The sequence below is a fragment of the Diplotaxodon limnothrissa genome, linkage group LG20 (assembly GCF_057381915.1).
Source record: "Diplotaxodon limnothrissa isolate DT_005_m linkage group LG20, D_limnothrissa_male_GT1.1, whole genome shotgun sequence".
NCBI lineage: Eukaryota > Metazoa > Chordata > Actinopteri > Cichliformes > Cichlidae > Diplotaxodon > Diplotaxodon limnothrissa.
In genome coordinates, this window is record NC_140615.1 from 16557109 (window position 1) to 16584920 (window position 27812).

At 38.2% G+C, this 27812-nt stretch overlaps 1 protein-coding gene and 1 pseudogene across 1 annotated transcript; one reads left to right on the forward strand and one right to left on the reverse strand.

Moving 5' to 3' along the window:
* Positions 1-1298: 1298 nt before the first annotated feature.
* On the forward strand, positions 1299-4696 carry LOC146610741 (serine/threonine-protein kinase SBK1). The gene is made up of 4 exons (XM_085344952.1): positions 1299-1377; positions 2118-2280; positions 3062-3264; positions 4103-4696. Exons 2-4 carry the CDS (start codon positions 2118-2120, stop codon positions 4694-4696), a joined length of 960 nt encoding a protein of 319 aa, XP_085201078.1. The 5' UTR covers positions 1299-1377.
* A 6521-nt stretch (positions 4697-11217) lies between these two features.
* Positions 11218-24641, reverse strand: LOC146610742 (scavenger receptor cysteine-rich type 1 protein M130-like; annotated as a pseudogene).
* Between the last annotated feature and the right edge of the window lie 3171 nt (positions 24642-27812).

Below are 27812 nucleotides of genomic sequence, written 5' to 3' on the forward strand. Positions count from 1 at the left end.
GTCAAAGGAGCTTGCAAAGAAAAGCGTCTGGACTTCTTTAAGACTTCTTTAAGTTAAAGAAGTCTTAAAGAAGTCCAGACGCTTTTCTTTGCAAGCTCCTTTGACTACGATGACCTGGATGACTGAGAACCTTCACAGACAACATTCAGCTCTAGTTATTTCCTGTAGTACAGAAGGAAAAATCTCATTATAGTTATGCTACTGTAAAAACAAACCCTGTATGGCAACATTCATTAGACATGCACAGTAAAATAACATGCAACTCGAGAGCGAACTGCTTTCTCTCTTCCAAATACAGATCACTGAGTCCAATCTGCAATGTAATCAGAGTATCATAACCATGTGTCATATGATATATTTACTTGGACACCTCAGCCTCATTTGTAAAGTGGTAACAAATCCCAGTCAAAAGGTCAGTGTAGCAATACCACACTAAAAATACTTAAATAAAAGTCCATTCATTTCAGTTTCCTCGATACAGTTACAGTCAGTGAAGATAAACTTTAGATATTGTTATCATTCTTGTATAGTTCAACCTGTAATAAGTTACTTTCTAAAGCACTTACAACTGTCAGTGAGTTTAATATGTTTAAGAAGAATATTTTCATCTAAACTACACTGGTGAAGTATGAAGCAGGCAAAAACTGGTAGATATAAAAGTACTAGTATCCACAACTTGCTACATTCCTCCATTAAAACTAGATTTGGGTGAAATGTTTTATGTGCTTCAGAGTAACTGGGAAAGAATAAAAAATAATATTATTTCCAGGTTATTTCCATACTTATATTTATGATGATTTTAATTCAACCACAAAGAAACATGTTTCTGCATGGGGTTTGTCAAAAGGCTAAAGTCACTGTTTGTGTGTGTGTGTTTGGGGCGAGGATGTGTGTGTGTGTATGTGTGTGTGTGTGACAGAGCCACAAATATTGAAACTGTAATTTCATTTGCTTTTTCCATTAAAAGAAGGATTGAGTAAGGTTTATGAAAATGTGTTTAAATTTGTGTTTTTCATAGATTTATACTACATGCACATGTGCAGTTGGTTTTAGTGTGATCGTGTATGTGTGTTTACGTGGGCGTGCCCTCCCCAGTGGCAGTTTGTAATCAGCTGTCAAAGTGGGCACTGACCCCATCGCAGCATTTGAAAGCTGCATGCTGGGAAACGAAAAGCTTTCAAGTCCACTCGTGCAGCAGCAGCAGTGAAAGTGAAGGACAGGTAGCACAGACATTTAACCTGCACTTGTTCAGGATATTGATTAGCTGCATTTTGTCAGTTGTAAGAATGGTGGTTTAAGCCTATGCATTTTTTGTGTCTGTTTGGATTGCCATTTTTTAAACTCCAGTGACTTTATCAAGAACAGTAAAGAGCAAAGGTAAGATTTTATTATGGTTAATATGATAATCATGGCTAAAGATGGCAAACCACTGACAAAACAGGTACTAAAAAAATCTGCAATCCCATTTTTTGTTTTCGGCGAAAAATGTAAATGTCATTCAAAAGTTTTACTCATGCATAGCAAGTATAACAATGTGTGTGATTTAAAAAATAAATAAATAACAACCATCTGACTGGATTGGTAGATGTTCTTGATCAAAAAATACCCTAATAGTATGAATGATAGTATAAATTTTATTTGACACTGGAAATTAAAGTTTTTCAGAAACAAAAGAGCCATTTCTTGAAAAAACTGCACTCTTACTTCACCTGAAATCGTAGATTTGGTTTTTCTTGCAGAATATTGTGCTGGCGTCTCAAACCTCAGGTTAAAAATTTCAGCTCTGGCTTTTGATTTAACCATGGATAAAGATTCAGAGTCAAACTTTTGTTTAATATGCTCATTTATGTTCTTAACTTGGGATTTAAATCAGTATTTTTATCTTTTCAAACTTTAACAAAATCTTAACATAGTTAATATTTTTAAAGTATTTAATGGCTGTGCACACACCCTATGTGGCTCTATCACATCAGCTCTGACCAAAATTTCGATGGCATGCAACAAGCTGCTTGCACAAACAAGGGATTGAGTTTTTTTGATTGTTTGTTTTTTCGTGGGAGAGCAATTTTAAATTTGAAAAAGCACTTGCTTTGTTTTTGCTTTATGTTTGGCTAAAGATGATTGAGCTGGACCTCCCTGATGGCAACCTGATTGATGAGTTGATGGAGCTGACAGCACAGAGCCTCAGTCACCTGGAAATCCAAGAACACTTCAACGTCATCAAAGAGATCGGACGAGGGAAATATGGGAAAGTGCTCCTGGTTACACATCGCTTTAGAGGTATGACTGCACTTATTCTTCTTAAAGAAGAGTATAACCGGTTTCCTTCTATGTGTTATAAAAATCTTTTGTTTCCCAGGAGAAATCAGTTACAGAATTTACCTTCTTTAATGTTAGGAGTTTTAAAATTTCTTAATACATGGCAGAAAATTGTTTTTTATTTGCACTTAGCTGTTGTATTATCACAAAAGGATGCAATATATGATGACATATAATGTTTCTGAAAAGTATATATTCAACAGACTTAAGACCAAAAACACGTAGTCATTTATAGTCTACCAAAAGTCACCAAAGTTGTTCTTTTTGTCATGCCAGACATCTCTGTGGGTTGAAATAAAATAAAAGCTACTGAGAGAGAGAATGCTTTAGTGAAGAAACCTCAGGTTAAAAATTTGGGAAAACTGCTACTTGAAGAAAACATAAGGTGTATGATGTCTTCTGATTCTGTGCAAATCTTGAAACCTGAATGACCCAGTGCAATTGAGTCAAATCAAAGCGGAGCAATAAAGGTGTCAGTGGAGACAAAGTAGACAGCCTGAATGCATAGCATGGGGTTGCAAAGGGTGGCTGGCTTGAGGCCTGGAGGTTCTCAATTTGGAAACAGCTAGCGTGTATGGGGGTGACCCATACACGCTAGCCTACGTTTTGGAAATACTCTGTTGTTGTGTCTTAAATAATTATCATATTCAACTGTCATCAGTTTGATTTATCTGTTTAACAAAGTAACACAAACATGTGTATGAACTGGGATACTAATTACAAAAACATGAATGATCTGCAGGGACTCCCATGGCATTGAAAGTGATGCCCAAAACTTCAACTAAGCTGCAGGGCTTTCTGCGAGAGTACTGCATCTCCTTGCACCTGTCCTGCCACCCCTGCATTGTGGGTCTTTTTGGCATCGCCTTCCAGTCTAATGAGCATTACTGCTTTGCCCAGGAGCTGATCATTGGAAGGGACCTTTTTGCTGTCATTCAACCAAAAGTGAGTCAAACAATTGCAAAATAAGACTACAACTAGAGCCATAATAGTGGGTTTGTAAGATTGTAATGTAATGTAAGCATTTACTTGAATTTACTGTCACATGTGCACCATCTGACTTTAGTGTGTTAAGACGTCAACTGTGAATTGAACTACAGAGTGCAGTTGAATTTGATGGCAATATTATTAGTTTTGCAGGTATTTTGTCGTAAGCCAACATATTGGCTCAGTGGTTAGCAGTGTTGCCTCAGGAGAAAAGGGCCCTGCATTTGACGGGTTTATGTGTGTTTCCTGTGTTTCTGTGTGTTTTCTAAAGATGTTTGAGTCCCTCTGCAGGGACAGAGTTGATACAATAATGTACTTAAGATGTATCTTCTGGCCACCAAAGGAATGTAAAGGAAAATGTATCTCACTGTATCTCAAAAAAAAAAAACAAAAAAAAAAACAGTCAATCAAAATGAAAATCAGTAGATTTCTGCTGTTGGCCCTGGAAATCTGGGGACGACCCCTTCAGCGCTGTCCATAAGCCATGGCTGTATTCAAATCTTCCTAAGATAAACTTGGGACATTTTACAACATTAAGAGGCAGACCCATCAAATATACAGAATTAAAAGATTCTAACGGACCGGGTTAATTTGAACTTAGGCTGACTGAATTAAACCTTTCACAACCAATATGAATGGTTTTCCAAATTTCTTGAACTCACATTCATCAGAAGAAAACATTTAGATGTTTAATGTTTGGTGAAAGAAATGATGAGCACTAGAAATATATTAAAAACGACTGTATCCAGCTTCTATATTAGGGTCACAAGCCCATCTCCAATTTCATTTGTTCTAGGTGGGTATCCCAGAATCCTCAGTAAAACGCTGTGTCCTTCAGATCGCCAGTGCTTTGGAGTTCATCCACACCCATGGCTTGGTCCACCGTGATGTGAAGCCTGAAAATATTCTTCTGCTGGACAATCTCTGCTGCCAGGTGAAGCTGGCGGACTTTGGACTTGCCCAGAAGAGAGGAACCCTGATACGTTTTATCACAGGAATCCTTCCCTATATGGCCCCTGAACTTTGTTCTGTAGCTCTGCCCGAGGGCCAGAAAGAGGTGACTGCTCCACCTCTGAGTGTGGAGCCAAGTCTGGATACCTGGGCATTTGGCGTGGTTATCTTCTGCATCCTCACAGGCTACTTCCCCTGGGAACGCTGTGTGGACTCGGATGACTTCTACGAAGAGTTTGCAGATTGGTGGAGAATGGAAAATCGATCTAACGCTGAGGAGGACATCCCTCCTTTGTGGAAAAGGTTCACTCCAGTAGCCATGGAGATGTTTGGTAAACTCCTGGCTCTGGATGCAGGAAAAAGGTGTTCAGTGGGAGATGTGAGAGCATATGTGGAGAAGGACTGGCTGAAGAAGGTACCGGGTAATGATCAGCAGTAAAAGTCGGGGGAAAAGGGAAAAAAGAAAGCAGCATTTCTCTGGATTTTGTAGCTCCTTATTGCTTAAAAACAATAAAAATATATGATGTAGCTCAAAGCCAGCGTGTGGTTTGCAGTGATCTTTAATATCATTCTGATGCCTTTGTCCTTGTGTAAAAGCATCCTAAGACTAGCAAATGTCTTGTCTTACTGACCATTCAAAATATCCATCTCACATTTGAACTGAAAATCATCAATAAAACTACCAGGAACATCGTTAGACTGTGGAAGGAAACTAAAGAAACCCACCAGATATGGAGGTAAAGGACTCTGTGAATCCAGAACTTTCTTGCTGTGAGGAAGCAGCACCATCTTGCTGCTAGTACACAAAACAGACAAAAAATAAAACGGGAGTTTTCTGCATGTATTTGTTGCATTTAACTAATAAAAAAATTATATAGTAACAGTAAATTGGTGCGTGGTGATTGGCAGAGGTGCCTCAGGAGAAGATGGCCCTGTGTTTTGAGTTTGCATGTTCTCCCTGTGCTTCTCTGGGCTTTCCTCAAGTCTTTGAGGTTCCTGATTCATGTTGCCTATCTTGGCTCAGGCTACTCTTACTAAAGAAATTTAAGTTAAATAAAAGTTAACAATACAACCTAATTATTTTTAAGGTAATGTCTTTTTTGTATATGGGATGATACAGACTGTATGTTAAAATACGTGTACCTTATGGTACATACTAGTGGTGCAACGGATCAAGGTTGATTCGTAATCTGAACTGATCCCACTCCACAGGTCGGCATGCACGTGATCAGAAGATTCGAAAAAGAAGAAAAAAAAGTATGTGTAGGGTGCGCGTGGTGGATCTGTCAAGCGATAGTTATGGCCAGCTTAGCGGTCCAAGTGGCGGAGCAGAGGAATTTGCGGTATTTAGGTCCAAGTGGCGGAGCAGAGGAGTTTGCGGTATTTAGGCAGCCCTTTGCTGCCCAATCTGACCAGGCTAAAGCTATTACAAAAGCTATTACAAAAGCTATTGGGGTGTTTAAAGTTATGGCTGAACTGTCCCAGGCATCTTCTGTTGCCTTAACTACTACAAATGGGTGTAGCAATGGAAAGCTACGTGACCGTGACAGCTCATTATATCACAGCAGAGTGCGATAGAATGAGCGGTATGTATTATTGTAGGGTCTAACTTACAATATAAAGCACCTTGAGGCAACTGTTGTTGTGATTTGGTGCTTTATAAATACAATTGAATTGAATTGAATTTAGTGGTAGATACAAAGCCCTGTACTGCCCTATATTGTACCATATTTTTTTAAATAATTGAGTGGAATGAGTGTTGAGTTGAATGTTTTTAACAGACAAAAAATAATTCAATAAGTAAATGTTAAATTTATGTCTTTTTTCTTTTTTTGCTGATCCAAAAATCCGATCCGTGACTTAAAACCGTGCACCACTAGTACATACAGTATATTTGAGGTTTTGAGTAGTATAACACATAGACTGTGCCTGCAGGGACAGAGTTGAATTTTATTTGAATTTACGTCCACCAGAAATACAAATGACCTAATAATTGCTCAACAGCTTCATCTATGAAATTTATGTTTGATTCCTGCAAAAACAGCATAAAATGAGAAAACAGATGCAAAACAATAAAAAAAGGAGGGAACAGAGACGGTTGCAGAGAAACCGAAACAATGAGAAACTGACATACAGAAAACAATTAACGCAGTTGCAGCAGAGTGCTTCTAGTTTTTCATACACTGCTTTTGTATTTTCACTTAGTTTCTGTGAAATAAACAATGACATGGTGTAATAATGATGAAGACCAGATGATTTTTCTTTATGTTCTTATATGTAAAAACTAAACATTTAAAAAAAAGTGTGTGTACCTAGCGTGCAAAAATATACAATTCATGATTATATGTTCTGTAGTTATATGGTTATTTCTGTCTTATGTACAAAGAGAAACCCCAAGAAGTTGATTCTGTTTATCTGGACGCAGCGTTTTCAGCGGGAGAAACATTCTTCTTCAGTCTCAGCTGAATGCAGGTTTCCCCAAATTTATACACAGTAAATCTGCATAATGAATGAAACTAGCACCACTGACGATCATTAATATGCAAATTGTCATGACCACTGATCAGTGACGATTGGTCATGAGTACCATTCACAGATAGACATCTTTCACCATCTTACAATGCTGTGATTGCAGGTCACGGCTGAAATACACACAGTTACATAAAACAGATCAAATTCATGACCTCACGAGTTATTTTTTGTACCCCATCTGCCATACTTTATTGACCTTTCTTTAACAAGGTTACATGCATAATCTCATGCAGCTTGTTCTCCACTGATAGATGTCTTGCTGTTGCTGTTCACGTACACGGGACACCAGTGTTGCTTTCTGATTGGAATGTTTCAGGATCTGAGGATGGAAGAACCAGACTGACCAGAGTCTTTAATGTGTTTTTCCAACTCTACTCCAACTTTACTATATTTTTAGGACAGTACACAAAGGCTACGTTCACACTGCAGGCGAAAGCGCATCAAATCCGATTTTTTGGACCCTATGCGACCCATATCCGATCATGGTATGACAGTGTGAACGGCACAAATTCGATATTTTCAAATCCGATCTGGGTCACTTTCGTATGTGGTACTGATTCCGATACATATCCGATGTTTTAGAAAGCGACTGCTGTTTGAACGGTCATGTCGCATTAAATCCGTCTTTTACGTCACTGACACAAGACAGACGCCAATTATCAGTTCTGGAGAAGACATCGCGAACGCTTCCTGGCCAATAAGTGTAGATGTTAGTGAAACTGTTGGGAAGACAACGTTGGGGAAACGTGAACATTTTACTTTCACGTATATTTTATGTACTGTATAATCTGATTAGTTTAATTCTAAAGTCCGAAGGCCCATCAGTCAAACAATATGGTTTGCTCTGGGTGTACAGAGCGTGTTGTGTGTGACGTGTGACGTCTTCTTTTGCGCATGCGGGCCGCTTTGAGCGTTCACACTAGAGCGCGTTTGCTGTCGCATTTTATTTGTAGTGTGAACAAGCAGACACAAAAATCGGATTTGATCAAAAAATCGGAATTGAGCATTAACACCTGCAGTGTGAACGTAGCCAAACTGGGGTCTTCTTTCAATTCACTCTGGGACCCAAGTGCACTTCCAGGCCTGTCATACAAAAACTAATACAGGCAGTGTATTAGTAGCAAAGCCAGTGGAGGAATTTGGCTCACTGACTGTAGAGTGGTGTGTTTTTGCCCCCTTCCTAATTTCCTATTTTTTCAGATCCACATTTTAAATGAAATGTGTTTATTAGTTAATAACTGGTTGGGCCACCGTTAATAGAAACAACTGCAATCAAGCATTTGCAACAACTAGCAATGAGTCTTTTACAGCGCTGTGAAGGAATTTTGGGCCACTCATCTTTGGAGAATTTTCATAATTCAGCCACAATGGGGTCTTTTGTGACCTCCTGAATGAATTTTAGCTCCACTCTTGAGGTAATTTTGGTCGGCTAGTCACTCCTGGGAAGCTCACCACTGTTCCAGGTTTTCCCTATTTGTGTATAATGACCCTGACTGTGGATCGCTGGAGTCCCAAAGCCTTAGAAATGGCTTGTAACCCTTTCCAGACTAACAGATGTCAGTGATTTTGTTTCTCAGGTGTTATTTTAGATCGTGGCATGATGTGTTGATTTTTGAGGTCTTCTAGCCTGTTTCACTTTGTCAGTCAGGTTCTATTTAACTGATTACTTGATTCACCAATTCTACCAGTAATCAGGCCAGAGTGTCAAACTGAACTGAGCTTTCCAAAAAATGTAGTTATTCACAGTTAATTCATCTGTGAATAACTCTTTAACAAGAGGGGCAATAATTTTTTCACACAGGACCAGGGAGGTTTGGATAACCTTTCTGCATTAATCTATGAAATCGTCATTTAAAAACTGCATTTTATATTTACTTTGGTTATGTTTGTCTAATCTTAAATTTTTTTGCTGATCTGAAACATGTGACTGTGATAAATATTCAAAACTTAAGGTAATATGAAAGGAGGCTTACACTTTTTCACATGTATGTGCTGCTTCTCACATACATGAAAAGAAGATTAAAATAATATTTTCATGTGTGTTCTATGTAACAAGGCATCACACCAAGTTCGTGATTCTGCAGACTTCAGAACTTGCAGTAAACTTTTTATTATGTTTATTGTTCTTTCTACATATTAGATTTTTAGAGTGGAAATTTTATGAGAAGTTACATTTGGTTTATCTATTTTTAAAAACATTGATTCCAATAAGTGTGTGTGTGCATGTGTGTGTGTGTGGACAGCATCTACAATAAGCATGATTTGGAGGTAACAAGTGTGTAAACCAAACAACAATAATAAAAACAAACAAACAAACAGGCTGTGGACAGACATGATTTCTGTTGTTAAGAAACATGATTTCTCATTTTATATTTCCAAATAAACAACACTGTGTATATGGCTTCTAAGTCCCAACTGGTTCCTTCTCTGGACATATGACACTTGAGACTCTGTACGGTAATTGTCATCGGGATCACTTGAGGACCACTATGTCTCTGCTGTATCTATTTCAGCTTCAGCTACACAGCAGACTTAATCCTACACCATGATCCCTCAGCAAGGCCTCTAACAGCAATGCTGGCTGTGATGTTTACATATGACATGAGGGTCACTGCTTACAAATTAGTCCCTTTGGGTGTATCGTTGGCTCTCTTCTCAGTGGCCCTTGGCTAACTCCTAACCAAGCATCCGAGGCCTTAGTAGGTCTGTCAGTCTTATAAAAGCTGCACTAGCCGGTCTGTCAGTGCCTCAACGATGGCCTGACTCGGGTTAACATTTGTAGTAAGCACCTGCTCTAATTTTGACCATTGGCATAAATTCTTAAGTCATAATAGAGAACGTTGTTTCAGTTTCAGAACTCCAGTGACTCTCAAAACGTCTTGTTGATGAAACAGCTTATCTCTCAGGCATTAGATGTACTCAGAGGAGCAAACCTAAAAATGTCACTCATTTTATGTCAGTGGTATTCATCTATCCAGTTTCCCATGGTAAGAACAAAATGTAATGTCAGCTCAACAGTAATATTGGCTAGTAAGTTTTAGTCAGCAATACACCCATAATTCATCCTGATTTCAAATGGCATGCTAATGCTGACTAGCCTGTTATTCACCAAGTGGCTTTCTGAGCCTGTATTTTTCTGCAATTACAAACTCTGTTTAAACAATCTTGGTATCAAAATAAAGCTAATATTTGTGAGATTTCATCAGAGGTGTAAATATTGCAGCAAATGTTACTAGATCAAAGTTACAGAGGCTGGAATAAAGAAAAAGTAAGTATAATTTATTTTTGGATTTTATTGCACATAAACAGTTTGAAAATATGCTTCGGTTCACATTTAACTCCAGAAAAAAAGGAATCAACATATCGACATTATCTGTGAAGAGATTAACGCTCCTGAAGTGAAACAGTCAAAGACTGCAGCACTTTTAATGAATAGAAAGCCAGGCTTTTTGCAGTTTGCTACATTTTGGCAATATATGTCAGTTGAAATTTATTGAACAGCAGAAATGATTTAACTTTATTTACATGCCTAAAATGTTTGTTTTTTGAACAAACTTTTCTGAATCAGTTTCTGAATCAGTGTGTTGATTTTTTTGACAAATGTGCCAGGCTTTGACTAGTTTGCTGCTTTCACTGTGTTTGGAGGTTGTAGAAATGGTTTATATGAGCTCTTAGCTGAGATTCAGAGGTTAACGGGACTTTTATTACCAAGCTCTTGTTACAGCCAAATAAACAAGATCTCACCCCTTTTTGCCCCTGGCACCGGAGGTGCTGGGGCTCAAGAGGCTAGTCTTAAAACAAAATGTACAAAATGTAGCTAAACAGACTGAAAGATCACCCACCTGACACTCACAACAGTCACAACCTTAATTATTCTTAAGTTTAAGAAAAATAAACAAATTGGGTGACTTATAGAAAAATGTGTTCTGTGAACAGTTGTCATGACTGTGAAAATTAGCCCTAAATTAGCTGCAGAAAAAAAAGCTACAACCATGAGAAGAAATAAACACAAAAGATAATAAATGAAATCTAATAGTTTTTTTATTTGTAAAGTTGAGCATCTTTAAGATGAAGACTAAACAGACCAGCTTAGAACTACTACAACTGAGATTCTGGTGTCTCAACGACCATCTATACTGACACATTGAAAATAACAAGACGACAACCGCAAGATATTGAATATTTATGCTTTAAAGACTATATTTTACTCAGAGTAATACCTTATCACTCTTATACATTTTGCATTTTACAGTTTTTGCCATACAGTATCAAAAGAGAGATTGTTATTGTTTTTACAGCAAGTTCTTGCATCAAATATAGTTTTCCTTCACCCATTTCACTAAATGTATATTGCATTTAAAGATTTTAATATCGTTTTTCATTTAGTCCTCATTCCTCTGCAACAATCCTGGGGCTGCTGTGTTTAAGTCATGTATGGCTGTCATGGACCTCTGCTGTAGTCTGTGTGGTTCCAGGGATTGTACTGATGTCGCCAAAACTCTCCACTGGATTTTCCACTTCATAGGTCACCCCATCTGTGACAAAGAAAAACAGATGCCACGTGTTAAACTTTGATTAGTCTTATTTATTTTAATTTATTTGCCATTTACTGTTATTAAAATGGAAACACTGTGATCAAACTAATTTAGAGCTCCAGTGCTTTCATTATGGACACCTTTATGCGTGTTGATGTTTATGGCAGTAGTGCCTGGAAAGGTCAGAGGTCGAGTCTCATCTGCTTGAATATCATCCTTCCCTGAGATTAATTCAGCCTCTGATCTGGCTCCTGAATGAAAAATAGCAAGAGAACACTTACACCATGTTGGCTTTTTAAAAAACAAATATTTCCCAAAAAACTCCCACATGCCAGATCTGTGACTGTTTTTCAAAGATAACTGAACCTCACATCCTGAAAAGGACAGTTTAATAGGAACGATCTGAGATAAATCTAAGATAGGCAAATGGTTTTATAAAAAGAACTCTGGCACAGAAGAACATCTTAATAAATGGGACTTGTATACATTTTCATTTTGTGACAGTGTCAAAGGTGGTAATTCTACTTTAAGATTATTATCACAGACTTAGACTGCATTATGTTAAAAAGTGCTGCTTTGCAATGAGGCACATCTGGCGAGGGAAAGCTGTGTGTTTACAGCTTAAAAATATTTGCATTTTCACTGGACTGTGAGTGGAAACATGGTGGCTGATTGGCTGGCAGATTGTTTTCACTTTTGACATATTTTCAATTAATCAAATAAGCGCTGTTCGTGGTCATGCTCCTGACGATTTCTGGGGTTTTGACACTCTGGACTACAGACAGACACCTAACTCTCCTCACCAATGATACGAGAATTTTGCATTTGCATCTGTTTTATATCTCTGTTCAGCTCTGTTCAAATTTTGGTTAAATTGAAAGTGTATGTCTTCGAACGGTCAGCAGGGAGCAGCAGTAGCAGTGCACAAGGAGACAACATCAGAAGGTGAGGTTTTGTTTTTTATGAGCAGAGAGCCTGAAGTTCTTGATGCAAATCAATTAGGTAGAAATAACTTACAAAAGCAAAAATAATAATAATAATTTGTTCAAATAATATCTCTAATGATAAGTAAAATTATCAGTGTAAAGTAAAAAAGTGTTAAAGGTGTTACTGCTTTTTATATTTCCAAACTAAAATATGATCTTAATGATGTTCAGTATGTAAATGACACTAAGCTAAAGATTTGTTTAGGGAAAAATAGACAAGAAAAAACGAATGAAAGACTTAATGACTCACCAGTACAACTGAAGTCTTCCATCTCATTTTCTTTGTCAATGACATCTTCATGTTTCCCACCTTCAAACTCCAGTTCTTTCCCAGGCAGCATTCTTACTGAAAGGTTACAGCATTTCACATTTACTCATACAGTACATAACAACAGCTGTCTCACCAATGCACAGTGCTAATGTACCAGTGAGGTAACAAGGAGCACAAGAGCAGGAAAAACACAGCACAAGAACAGGTGTGCTTAATTTTTCTCTTCTGTATTTACATTTTCAATCAAGCAATGTTTGGTTGAGCTGATGGGCTGCTCGTTCAGTCAGCAGCAGTGATGGTGATATTTGAAATGCCTGTAAAGACTGCCCTCTTGTGGCAGTCTGCAACACCCTTTTTGGTTTTAAACTTGGAATATAAAGTATGATCTCATGTTCAATCGGGATCTTTACACTTTTTAAGGTTTTCAATTAAAAGTGAGACAAGCCATGTGTGTAAGTTGTGTAATAAATACACTCACATGAAGCTCTGGAGCTCCTGGCTCTCTTGACACAAAATCGTACAAATACAAAAGTCAAGATCACTACAAGAAGAAATCTCACACCCATGATAATAGGTGCTATGGATATAGAGGAAAGTGGTGGCAGCGGTGGTGGTGTGGGAGTCCATTTTTCATAGCCTGAAATCACACACAGCCAGTTTATTATTTTTTCTGGATTCAGTCACAGTGAGTTTCAGTCATAATTTATCTGTATCACACTGATCAAAGTAAGTCAGCTCAGATTTACAGAATACAAAAAGTGTCTTTCTGTCAAAAACAAGTAATTGATTGATGGATTCATGGTTTATCTTACCTTCACAAAATATTGTAGCTGAAGAAACTTTTCCACAGGAACGTTGTTTGACGGCGTACTTGACGTCCATGGTAACATCAGTGAACTCCAGTGTTGTTTCTAAGTTGACCTTGAATCAAATTTAAACTTTTTCACATTTAGAGATACAGCCAGAACAAAAGACACTGAAATTTCTCTGGCAGTAAAAAACAGGCCGGACTGAAGCAACACACAGCAGAAGTCACTAGAAGTCCAGACCAAAAGTATTGGGACATTCAATTTCTTTTATATTTCTGCAAACTTTGTGTCAGCAAAGTGTCCAGTAAGTTTTTAACTTCAAACATTTGGTCAATTTGTGTTTATTCAGATACAAGTCTCATGCATTTCTTTCCATTTTATAAACCTAAATATTTAAAATGTGAGATTCCAGTCTTCATTATTAGATTAAGCTGAGACACAGAGCCAGGAAACTGTCCATGATTTTGGTTTGTAGAATATGAGACAAATCAGTGACCGATTCAAGACGTAAAATGGAGAGGTTTACCTGTTTGATTTCTGTAGAGCCGCTATGGGTCTCATTAATTTCTTTACAGAGCTTTGTCTCTAACACTGGGGAACGATTAAATGGACATACTCTTTCCCACTTATCTCGATAATTGACATAAAGGACACCTCCATGTTTTTCAGTCGTGCGGAACTTTACACTTTCTGTAAAAGCAAAGAAACTGTGTTTAAAGAAGGAAACAAGCTCATCCACTTCTGTCTGACAAATATGATGTTAGAGATGGTCACCTTAGCTTTAGCAAAATCACTAGGAGCAAAGCAAGCACCTGTCATCACTCTGCATTTATTAAAGTTGAAGTGTAAAACATGTGTTCAACATATTTTTAAAATATTTTCAATAAATAACTCAGATTTCTTATATCTTATAATGAGCTTGACAATGTCATTTTTATTTTAAAGAAATAATCTTCTGTTTTATAAAATAAATACCTAAAAATTATCCCAAGATAATAAATTAAAATACTACCAGAATTAAGAGAGGACATACATGTATGTACTGTATATAGGGATGAGTTTATGGAAAGAGAGGTGTATGGACTCACACTTACCACTACAAGTAATGAACACCACATTTGTGTCACACTTTCCTTTAGTCCTCCTGCACTGGCCAATGATGGAATGGTACTTTTCACAGCTGACATGGTAAATGTTACCTGAACCCTTTGATGAAGCTTTGGATTCAATAAAGACAGCATTGCCACAAAGCTTTTCTTGGCAAACTTTGTGTGCATAGAATAGATCCCAGTTACTAGCACACACTGGAACGTCATCTATCCTCACTTCCCCACGGCAGCCCTGTGAAAGGCTGACACTGGGCTCCTCTGGGAAGGAAAGCAATAAACACTGCAGTCAAGTATTGATAAAGACATAAAGCACTGAGGTAGAAATGATCAGTTAATCTTCTCTGCACTGCAAAGTCAAAATATGAAGCACAAGTCCATAATCAAATAGTTCATTTAACACTTTTAGCTTTGGTTTGTTACTTTACCCAGTGTATCTGGAATAATTCTCCTTCACACTCCGAGTGTCTTGTTTCACTCTTCAGTGTTTCCAGTGCAAATGTAAAAAGTCTGTGATCATTTAAGATCAGTCCTGCTGATATAAATCTTACTTTTGCATTCAATAAAGACAGGCTCCTTCCTTGAGGGTGTGGTTTTATTTTCACATTCCCAAATGCTTCCTGGATTTTCACCACAGCTGAAGCTTTTGTTCCAAAAAGAATCTATTTCAATTGTTTGGGGGTGGATTTTATTTGTTGATTGGTATCCACCACAGTCCATATCCTGGCAAAGCTTTTCCTTCTCAGTTTCATTGAAGTTTTCTCTGGAAACAGCACTGAGTCCCTGTCTCCAGTGAACCAACACTGTTCCACTACAGGCCTTTTTGTCAGGTACCATCGTCCTCCATTCTGAGACAGACAAGAGAAATAAAAAGTTCACAAAACATGATGTAACCAACAGGATCTGAATGATATAAATAACACACTCTGCACACAGAAATGACATTATGATCCTGCATCAACTTAAAGTTTTACACTTTTGAAGTTTAGCTACCCTTCTGACTGCTGTGTAAATAAAATGATTTTATAGAGTGATAACAAAGAGATGACAACTGATGGCAGCGATATTTCTATAACCATCAGACTGCACAGGCCAGCTGTTTCCAGCTGATTCCAGACATTAAGTGAGTCAGACTGTGTGGCAGAGCCGTACTGGTGACATGGACAACAAGCAGAAAAGAAAAGAGTAAAACTGAGTAGAACAAATATCATTAATGGAGGTGAGGATGTTAATATTCTACCCTTTATTTCACTAACAGTAACCTTTCAAGGCGAGCATGTCAAAGTTTGAAAGCAGCATTATTTTTATCTCAACATTTTTCTGAAATACAAACTAGTCTCAGTTTGTTTCAATTTCAATTCAGTTTCAAAGCCTTTATTTTAAAATTAGGCTGAAGGAGCAAAGAATAATTCAGAAACTGCTGACACAAAGATCATTATACACACCAGAGCATCGGAGGCCACTGTGTTTGCAGGCAGCTGTAGAAGCAGTAATACTGCTGCATGCAGATAATGGACTGTTAGCATTTGCAGTGCAGTTTAGGTTTGAAATGGCTAATTTATCTGCTGGTGCAGGTCCAAAGTAGGGAAGAGTCTCGACAGCATCACCACATTTAAGCTCCTGACAGATGGTGTTTCCATTGTTAGTGTCTTTGAGAGCATCCTCGCACACAGGGATCCACTTCCCCTCATACTCCACCTCTACGTTTCCAAAGCATTTGTAACTGGGAATGCTAAATCTGGGCTTGACCCTACCTGCAAGAAAACAAAACAAAAATAATAATACCATATATTTATAATAGTCTTATTTTATTTTTAATTAGAATTTTAAGCAACAAGAACTATCATCATCTTAGTGTAAAGAATTTCAGTCTGATAGCTTCAGAAAGATTTATATTTGCTTCTTTAACACAAATGAGCTTAATTATAAAAACAGTATTTAAAAAGATATTTTTAAAACATTTGAAGGAACATTTAAAAACAGACTTATGTCTTTTTGTTTGTTTTTTACATTCTGTTATCCTGTAACTTAGTTACTGAAGAATCAACAAACCAATAAAACTGGCACTTTTTTCCAAAGGGTCCAAATCAGTTGAAAATGAAACTTTTTAAAAAGCAAGTTATGACATTTATTATATTTTTGTAATATAAAATTACTTTTAAAAAAACAATTACCTGAGCAAACAACATAGGCTGGTTTTTGTTTACAGGACTTATCATTGTCCTGGTTTTTGACAAAGATGCTCTGTGTCAGGTCAGTAGTCTGACTTGTCGGGTGTAAACTCTTAAAAAGGATATCACCATCTTTGGGACTGTTGTGGGCTTTTATGGGCGTCCCACAGTTCAGCTTTTCACACAGCTTCACAGACTTGTCTTCTGTCCAGGTGTCTGCACACATATCTCCTTCCTTCTCTTCTACATGAATCCTGACTTTTCCCCAGCAGCTGTTCGTCAACCTCATCTTAATATTTCCTGTTGTGACATGAAAAAGTTAAATTTAAGAGGAAACTAGTATCAGCAGATATTTCACAACTTCTTAGACCAAGCTAGGTTTCAGAAAAAATAGAAAATAGTAGAAATTTGATTGAGAGAAAACAAGGAGGTGAATGTACATCTATGGACATTAAAAGGTAAAGTCTGTTATAAATAAATTGTCTCTTCTGAGTGGATCACATTACAACTAGTGACACAATAAATCAATTCCATATTGACGTCAGTCTTAGTTTTATACTTTAACTCCTTCATATTTCACATTACCTGAACATTTCACATAAGCAGTAGAATTATGGTGGTCAGGAGGCAGAGGTGTAGTTCGGCTACACTCAAAAAGAGAGTTTTCTCTGGATGAGCAGCTAAAAGAGTTTTTCCAAACTTTATTAATCATATCAGCCCTAGAATTGAAAGAAAAGTTTGCAGCGTTCCCACAATGCATCTGCTGACACACTGTGTCTGCAGACTCTTGGTTCCATGTCTCTTTAGACCCAGAGAGCCAGTAGATTTCTCTGCCATGCTCTATCCCCACATGACCAGAACAGGTTCCACTTAAAAACACCACCTTGTGAACTGATGGACACAAAGAGAGAAACATGATATACAGTAAGTGGCTGTGCAGGTCGTCTACCTGTTGAAAGGTCATTCGTTCATGTGTGAATGTTAGACAAAGCCCTTAGACACAGGATTAAAGCACTGCATGAATGTGTGCTTGTGACTGGGTTAATTGGGCTTGTAGTAAAAAGCGCTTTGACTTTAAAATGCTGAATGTGTTTGCTGATAGCTGAGCAGAATAATGATTCTCTACTACTTTCAGCAAAACACACTCTGGGTGCTCTAAAGGAGTAGAAAAGCATTATATATATGTATGAGCACCAGCTAGTTTTTGTTTGCAGTGTAGGTGCTGCATTCTGGACCAGCTAAACACGAGCTAAAGAGGACCGAGAGGTGCATGTGACAAGTGAGTCACAGTACTCAAGACAACAGAAAATTAAAGCGTGCAATAAAAGTTCCACAAAGCTAAGTGTCAGTAAGGGTCTGAAATTTGTGATGTTTCCTAATTAAATGAGAGAAATAGACTGGGTGAGCGTTGAGATGTGAGATTCAAATTTCAAATCAGTACCAAAAATGATACGAAGGCTCTTAAATGATGATTCGGTTTTACTGTAACAACTGACAACCTCAGATTTTTTAGAATTAAGGTGAAGGAAATTTAAAGACATTAAAAGCAATGAAGAATGCTTGTTATTTATTCCTGTTGTCTTACTATTTATATTTTATTTCTGCACACTTGACGAGGAGCCCCCACAATTTTGTGGTAAATTTACAATGACAATAAAAGACTATTCTATTCTATTCTATTGGCCAAGGTGTGAGTGGCTGGTAAACACTCCACTATTGGGAAAACATTGTTTTGTCTGTAATTAGTCTGCTAATCTACTGACAAAGACATTTGGCACCCAAAAAAGCCTAATGACTTTTTCACAAAAGACCAGTGATGGGAATAAAGGCGTTACAACGAGTAATCTAACTAATTACTATTCCAATCGTTACAACGCCGTTACAGTTACTAAGAAGAAAACGCGGTCCGTTACTATTTTTCAACAAACAGACGGTTGAAGCTGTCTTCAGCTTACCGCATCTTATATCAGTTGCATGGAAGTAGCTGTAAGTAATCTGGACGCTACAGCTTTAAGCAGCTGCGCGCGCTCCCGCGGACGGTAATCACGATCGCTGTCTAGCACAACACCTGGGCCCTGTTTCAGGAAGCCGGTTTGGAAAACTCAGAGTGAAAAACGACACTCACGGTTGAGTAACCCCGAACTGTCCAACTCGGAATATTCCGTTTCAGAAAGGCTGATAACAAGTAGTTCAGTCAACGCGGAGTTGCTTTAACCCCAAGTGAAGCGCGCGGACGAGGATACATAAAGCCCTGATAAGCGGAGCACAGATTAAGCGAGTCACCATGGAGACGGAGGGAAAGAAGGCGCGGTCAATGTATTTCACAGCGCTTGAGGCCGAAATTCTGATGGCAGCATATGCCGATAACATGCAAATTTCTCAGAAAAAAAGTAACACAGCCTCAGCTGCAAAACAAAGGGAGCATGCATGGCAAAACATAGCCGACAGAGTCAATGCGTGAGTGTTAATTTAAACATTGATCGAGGGATTTCCACCCATTTAACACGTTATTTTATCATATGTTATTTTATTTGTTATTTTATACATTTTATTTTGTGATGTGATGTGAGCGCAGGTGCAACCCAACAGGCCCCAAACGTGCCTGGCAGCAAGTAAAAATGAAATATAAAAATATAGTCCAAACAGGTAAGGTGTAATTGTATTATGAGCCATAGTGCTTGGTCTGTTTGTCCCATGTAAATCAATTGCAGTTAGAGGCTACATTAATTTTCTTTCTGTAAGCACTTATTGAAATTATCTGAGCACATTACAAGTACATATTTGCTTACTCTGTATGCTCAAATGTGGCCCGTTATAGCCAACAGAAAAAAAGCGGAGGCCCGAAAAACAGGTGGGGGTCCTCCACCACCACCACTCACAGAGGCTGAGCAGTTGGCCCTCAGCCAAAACAGTGGGCGCCCTGTGGCCGAAGGCATCTCTGCGGGGACATCCTCTGAGGCAATAACCCCGCAAGACACAAGTGCCTACATAGGGGGTAAATTCAAAATAATACATGATGTGCATACATCCTTTCTTCACAGTCACCTTTGCAGTGCGACACATTCATTTGATAAACTCTTTACCATAATGAATTATTTTGTAGTGAAGTTATTTTCCGACTGATTTTGCCTTCCCTCAGCCTTGGTTGTCTTTGAGAGCATAATGACAATGAAGTGTAAGGTGCTTGGTATGTTTGTTAATTGCCATTTGGTCCCTTGTAAGTTATAAGTGACCTGTATAAACCTCATATTCTATCAGTTGATGGTGATGGTGTACTGCATCTGGTGCAGCCTCCTGTTGAGCCAGACCAACATGCAGTTGTGAGTAATACTCCACAGATTATATGAGTTTACAGTAGAACAGCAATGTTGTCTATTTCTTTACTACAGGAAAATAATGAAGAAACATTGACAGCTGTTACAGAGGAGGAAGCAACAGAGACACTTTATGAGGTTTACATCTTTTAATACTTTGTGTACAGGAAATACAGGCGACCAATAAAGCCAGTTGAACAAAAAATCTGTTTATTCTTCTTTCAACATGTTGAGGTGATGGGTCAAAAGAAATGATTGTGACATATGGTGTCTCTGACTGCGCTTCCATCTTGTATGTCCGTGGGAGGGTCAGGATGTTCATGGTTTGGATCACTGCTGATGTTTGGTTCAGAAGGACAGTGTTCTCCTCTAATTGTGGCAATGTTGTGAAGAATCACACATGCCACAATAATGTCACATGCCCTTTCTGGGGTGACCCTGAGTCTTTGCAGGCACTGGAACCGGGCCTTAAGCATTCCGATAGTCATTTCAATTCTGGCTCTTGTCCTGCAATTAGCCAGATTATATCGCTGCTGTGGGCCCGGTTCAGGGTCAGGGTAAGGGGTAAGCAAATAGGGTAAACATGGATACCCCCTATCACCAAGCAAGTAGCCAGTGAACTCTCCTAAGACAGAAGGGTACACTTCAGTTCAAATGTCCCTGAAGCAATTGGTCTTTATATATTTTAAAGTATTCTCAACTCACCATGTCCAAATTTTGTGCTCAGTGTACATTCACGGAATATTTGTGAGTCATGGACAGAGCCTGGCCACTTGGCTTCCACATTTGTGATAATGTTGGCAGCATCACATATGATCTTCACAGTGCAGAGAACACAAATTAGCATCCATTACTATAATGAAATAATTTGTTAGTTTGACATGCTACAGGGAACTATGTACCTGTACATTAATGCTGTGGAAAGACTTCCTGTTCACATAGTCTCCTTCATTTACTGAAGGAGCAATGATTGGAATGTGAGTGCCATCTGTACAGCCAATCACGCCTGGGAACCCTGAAAATAAATGTAAAATTTAAGTAGTAGTTCAAGTATCACCACATCATGAATTAAGTTTTGTTCATCCTGATACCTGCAATTTTGTGGCATCCCTCTTTGATAAATCTTGTGGGTCTGTGACCGGGGAACACCACAGACGAGTACAGGAGACGTTTCAGTGCAACTGTAACATTCCTGACTGCCCGACAGACGGTAGCCTTGGAAACGTGCTCAGCGTCACCAATATTATACAGAAAGCTCCCGTTTGCAAGAAACCGAAGTGCAATACAAATAATATGCAATGAACTGAGAGCATGTCCGCGATGTGTCACATGCGTAATATATGGCCTGAGGATGTTATCCAAATAAATTATAGATTGTGCTGAGAAACGGTAACGTTCGCACAGAAAATCATCAGGAAATGATAAAATGTCCAAACGCGCTCTGATCACTCTCTCCCGGCGGAGAGCTCTGCGGAGAATTTGGGCTTCACGATCTACTGGCTCTTCAAGGAAGTGGCACGCCATGTCCGACACTTCCTACTGTCAGGTTTCCGACAAAGGGGCGGAGACAGTCAGGGTTAGTTGTAGTAAACCTGCTAGGGGGCAGGTTAGCTTCACGGAGTGTGTCGTCATAGTGACTCACTCAGGCTGCAGCTGAACTCGCTTTGTGAAACCGAAAACCCAGAGTTTTCGTTAACTCAGGGTATACTTACTCAGTTTTTCCACTAAACCGGCTTCCTGAAACAGGGCCCTGGAGCTAAGGGGGCAAAACAATCACATGAGTGCTGCTGTTTGACTGAGGAAGAATAAGGTAGTCGTGGTAAGCCAATCACATGACCACTTAAAGACAAAGCAACAAGGTGATATATACCAGTTTTTAAATTGTGTTGATAGGCCACGTAAAACCAGAGTCATGATAAACAATATATACGTGGCGTTTTTTCCTGAATAGTTTTGTCACGTTTACTGTCTAAGGACAGCGTTAGCAAGCACTCTCTGCTTATGAGCAAAAACAAAAACAAAAAAACAAAAACAGAGGTTTTAGGAGTGACGGCGAGAGAGAGAGATTTGTGACATTTAGTGTGTTTGGAGTGTGTAGTTAATGTGTTGTCTTGTGTAGTTAGTGTGTAGTGTTGTGGATAGTTTTGTGTTGTGTGTCAGAACAATGAGGCGACTGCTGTCTCCAGGTAGAAACAGGAGTGATACACCTGCTGCTGTCAGACCTGCAGGTATCAGGCTGTGATGTTCTCCTTTATAGTGGACAGAAATATTTGGAGTGGCACAAATAATTTGTGTGGCATCTTATTGAAGGCAGAACAGCTGATTGTTATGTAAATAGTTTGAAATTGTTATTTAAAAAGTCAAGGTAAATGGATGCAAATAACTTTGTTGTTTGCAAAACTTGTGCATAGAATTTTAAAATTGACAATTTATATTTGCATTTAAAGTTATGAAATATGATTCATTAAACATGTTTGTGGTTGTTACAGTAAAAAATATAACTTTTTCTACTCTGATTTTATGTTTTTTTGTCTGATTTTAGATCAATTGTGTTAATACAGCATGTCAAAATGAAAACATAACTGTAAATTCAGACACGTGAGGCTGTGCTGAAAACAATGATACCAAACAAGGCAAAGTAAATAGTTTTTAAGGTGAAATGTAGCGGAAACATCAAAAGTAGTCAAAAATGGCCAATTATACCGTGGACCAACACTGCAAAAAGACAAATTGTTTATCTGGGTTTCTAGTTGGATTTTCACAGGTAAGTGTATTTAGACCTTAGACTTGATGATTTAATAAATAGAAGCATGTAACTAAGCAGAGGGAAAAAACACTTTTTTCTTCTGACTGACATCGATGAATGAAAATGTCTTTTTCCTGGTTCTAGCATTTTATTATATTTCAGTATGTTTACTTTGGGAAAGCACTATCATTTGTGACACATGTGTAATTACTTATAACAGTTATACACAGCAACAAGGTCAAAGGGCACGTGACACTCACCCTCACAGGTGATTCCAGCTGCTTCCGCTTCCGATCCGAAAATTGGTTGTTTGAGTTTTCTGTTAAACACTCAGATATCTTTGATATCTTCTTATTTCTCGGACACGTTATTGACAGGAAGCTACCAGAACCCTGACTGAATTTTTCAGTTTTGCCTTTTTCCCCACATTGCAGTTGTTTGCAGACAGCTGCTGATTGAGCCTCTGTCCATTCTTTTGCAAGAACTTTCTTCCACTGGCCCTCATGCTTTATCTCCAATCTCCCAGCACATCTTCCAGGACCATCTGCCAGTTTCACCTCCACACTGTCTGTACCACGACAATAAGAGATTTATCAGCCACGAAACACAAAAAGAATAAATACATTAAATTAAACTCTTACTGAACACATTTTGGGAAAAATATAATCAGAATTTAACAATGTCACAATTTCACTGAATGAAGTAACTCATTTTCTCTCTCGACATAGAATTTATTGCAGGATTTAAAATCCCATTATAAAAGCAGACAAAGGCCATCAGCAGCCACTCTGTACATTTCCACTGCTGTATCTCACCTGAACACACCACATAAGGTTGTTTTGAACACTGGATGTTCTTGCCATGCTGAGCCTGACAGTGCCACAGTGAGGACTCGCTGCCTTTGCAGCTCACATGGTCCATTATCCCTCCTGAATTCTGATGTTCTTCAGTATAAATCAGCTAGAACAAAGCATTTATGAGTTTATGTTATTTCATTGATAATCATCCAGTATTAATGGTGCACGTTAGTACACTTATCACAATAAATCCAGTAGCACTGCTGTATGGACAGTTTCTGATACATGAACGCTCAGTATCCATGTATCAGAACAACAGGTAACTTATGGTGACTAAACTTGAAAACTCACTTCCCCACATCCAAGCTCCTTGCAGACCAATTCAGCTTCAGTTTTAGTCCAGGAGGAGGCACACACAGGATTAACTGAATCATTCACTTCAATATTAACTCTACCATAGCACTTGCTGTCTTTGCCAGAGTGCTTCAGAACTACTTTAACTTCATCTGAGAGAGAGAGAGAGAGAGAGAGAGAGAGAGAGAGAGCAGTTTCACAGTGTGAAGTGTTTGCTTGGAAGTTGTTTGTGTTGGAATATAGATGTGTTGAATTACCTGTGCATGTCACATTAAGGTTTTTGTTTGGGCTGAGAGAGTTACCGCAGTGCATTTGCTGGCACACATCAAAATCAAAGTTGTCCTGTTGAACAGGTACCCAGTTGTTATTTTCTTCTTTCTCCAGCTGCCCAGAACACACATTTGACTGGTTTCCTTTGAGCTGCAGTCTCGTATAACCTGTTCATAAAAACACTTTCTGAATTCACCACCATATTTAATATTTAACAGTTTTTATCACTGCTGTATCTCACCTGAACACACACACACACACACACACACACACACACACACACACACACACACACACACACACACACACACAGGGAGATTTCACTTTAAACATTTTAAAGATTTCAAAGATATTTTAAAGATTTTTAATTTAAAATAATGCTATTAATTAATAATATTACTACTATTCAAAGTTAAAGAAACTAAATTAACTTGCCTTGTGAGATCACCAGCTCAATGTGAGTGAGGTGGAGAAGGGGGAGCAGGAACCACATCATCACCACAGCTTATGACTTGAGAGTGAGGCAGACAAATGATATGTTCAACCTTATATTCCCGTGGCTTCACCCACAAAAAAGGAAATGAGCAGAATATGCGCCAAAGTTAGACTCACAAATGTTAACTTAGATTGAAAGAAAACACAAGTGCTCTAATTTCTTATACAGCACCTTTTTATGTTAAACTTAAACTCACTCTGATGCTGTAACACTGAGAAAATGTGTAAACATATCAACAGTAAATCACACTACTGATTTTATGAGAATGTGAAATTTAATTTACTGATAAACTGTAAATTCAACCTTTAATAGCTGATTCAATAGCTGTTTTTTTAAATTAATAATTTTAAAAGAAATGCTAACAGACTGATTTAACTCCAGTTCAACTGCTGATAGGATGCCTGACCCAGCACTGTTCCAAGCAGTCATTTCCTGCATTCATAATTCCGTTATTTGTGACAATTCTGCAACACCACAAGCTGAAATGCAGCCCCAAGCTACGACAGAGCATCCACTATTTTTATAAATGGCTTTGGACACTCACTGCTGTTCCCTCTTGATCTCGTCTGTACATACTAATTACAATTTGTCACTGATATTTGCGCTGTGCTGCATTTTTTCCTATTTCTTGGGAACACAGTAAATCATTTTTAGGCCTGCATCATCATCATCAGAATCTCTTTGTTGCTGCAAAAATAAAAATTTTTTCCCCTGTGTCATTTTCCTACTTTATTTTACATGCAGATAAAGAAATGGGAACAGAACACATGTTTTTGCCACATGCTGCTACTAACATCCTGTCTAAAGGTACCAACCTTTCTGTTATATGTTGATCCGACAGTCGTTCATTCTTTGAGTTAGGTGCATTGGTTATGTTTGAATGATTTATACGTCAAGGTTAAGTGGTTTAATACAGCAAAGGAGCATTGTCAAGCTTACATATTATAACTCACTCTAAATTATTTTACATGTGTCTGTGGCCTCTCTTAATTCCTGTCACTAAGACACACTAACCAAACTTAAAAGAAAATGTAATAAAAATCTGAATATAAATAAACTAATGGTAAAATAATAAAATGTTGGACCTCAGTTGGTGACTTTTTCAATGCATGGTCCCTGAAAAAAAGTTGTTTTGTAATAGTTTTTGTGAAAATCTGATTATTACAGGAGAACATTCTGAGAATTTATTCTCACATCTAAGTATAAGATTCACACAGAGGCAACTTGACCACATTTATCAGGGACCTGATCAGAAATGAAGCATAAGTATCACCATCAACTCCAGACTAGCTTAAAAGAAATAAAGCCACAAACCTCTGGGTTGCATTTCTGAAACCAGATCGTTTATCTAGGCAGGAAACAGTGATCACATATGCTTCTGCTTCAGATATATTCTCAGGAGAAAATCAGCTCCCAACTGTGTTTAAAGGTGTGTATTTAAAAAAAAAAATAGATGTATGCTTTCATGTGTTTTAAATATTTACTTAAACAGTAAATTCATGAATTTTACTGTATCAAACTGAATACAAAATTAAAGGGCATGCTACCCACCAAACAAGACTCTCGGGGTGCACAAACAAACCCTGTTGTAGGTCAATGCACACTATGGAAACACACACTGTTCCACAAGACTGTGCGACTTTTTCAAGAACTCAGAAGAAGACAAATGCAATGGGTTATGCATCGGGGCATGTGAAACACACCAGCGAGTCAACTTATGGGTGGCTCAAAAAATGTTATATTATTATTCAGTAATGTGTCAGATTTCATAGAAATTCTATATGTAATTAACACATGAGCATGCCCTGCAGCCAGGATAGCAGACAATGATTTTTTTTTTTGGTTTGTTTTTGTTTTTTGCTAAATAATGATGGCAGCAAAACTGTGTGCAAAATCGTGTTAAACAGCATTACAGACACCAGGACTCTTCAACCACATCCAGAAAAGACAGCCAAGCTCTTAAACTAGATGCAAAAACATGACAACATATTTGCAAAAAAAATTAAGATATATATATGAAAAAAAAAAACACATTTCATAAGATGAAGTTTGGAAAATATTAAATGATAACGCCCATGATGTAATTTAACCTTTACAAAAACATTTGGAATTTGGCCAGGAAACCAGTAGTGGAGGCAAGACAAATTAGAAGGACATGGGACAGCTCAGCTTTACTTAGCTGGAGGTCAACATCAGTGGTGGAGATCCTCTGGTGCCTTGTGAAAAACAACAACAAAAACCGAGCTTTATTTGTCACCTAGACAATCATACACAGCTGCAGGTATAGTCACGCCATTCCAAGGATTGATTTTTAGCATGGGAGGTCTAGCCAGGACACTGTGCTGGAAATTGAACTTGCGATTTCCACTCCAAAGGTGTGTAGTGTGTTTGTACACACTACGCACCTTTGGTGTAGTGTTACCACTACACTGAGGTCAGCATGTCTGGAGGACATTCTATGGAGGCTTGTGTTGGCAGTGGTGCCAGGACACCCCTGTAGCTTGGCTGGGGAGTGACATTGGCCGGGGGACCCTCTGAAGGCCAGTGACAAAGAAGACAGGACCCCTTTGGAGCCTCAGCAAGTGATCAGCAATGTAGGCAGAGAACTTGTAATTGGATATAGATGGAGTCACATGCGCTCAGATTCAGGTTGTTTGGTATACCTATCTAAGTAGTATATCTGAAAGTTTTATGTTTGTGCATCTACAGATGGGAACTTGTCTGTGTGTAAAAAAGATTTGTTTTTGCAAAAAAACATTTACACGAGTTTCAATTTTTTTTTGTTAAAGTCTGGTTACAGATACAAAGCAAAAAACTACGTGTAAAACTTTGCGCTCAGGTTTCCTCACTGCACGTGGATTTCAACTTACAAGTACAAATTTTGACCCGATTTTTCTTCCTTTAAGCTGATTGGTCAATGTAATGTCAATCACAAATTTAACAATCCAATCAGAGAACAGATGGGTTTGGCTGTTGGAGGGGTCCTCTACGGAGCTTCAGGTCCTGGAAGGGTAATACAGTTTGAAGCTGGAAGATCTCTATATAAATCTCTATATAAATATCCCATAGAAGCTAGGTCCACTAACTTTCAGTAGCTGCTGAAAGGATAAAGTTTTGGTATATCAGTGGTTAGAAATAGCATTATTACTTTAGGATTAGGGAACCTGA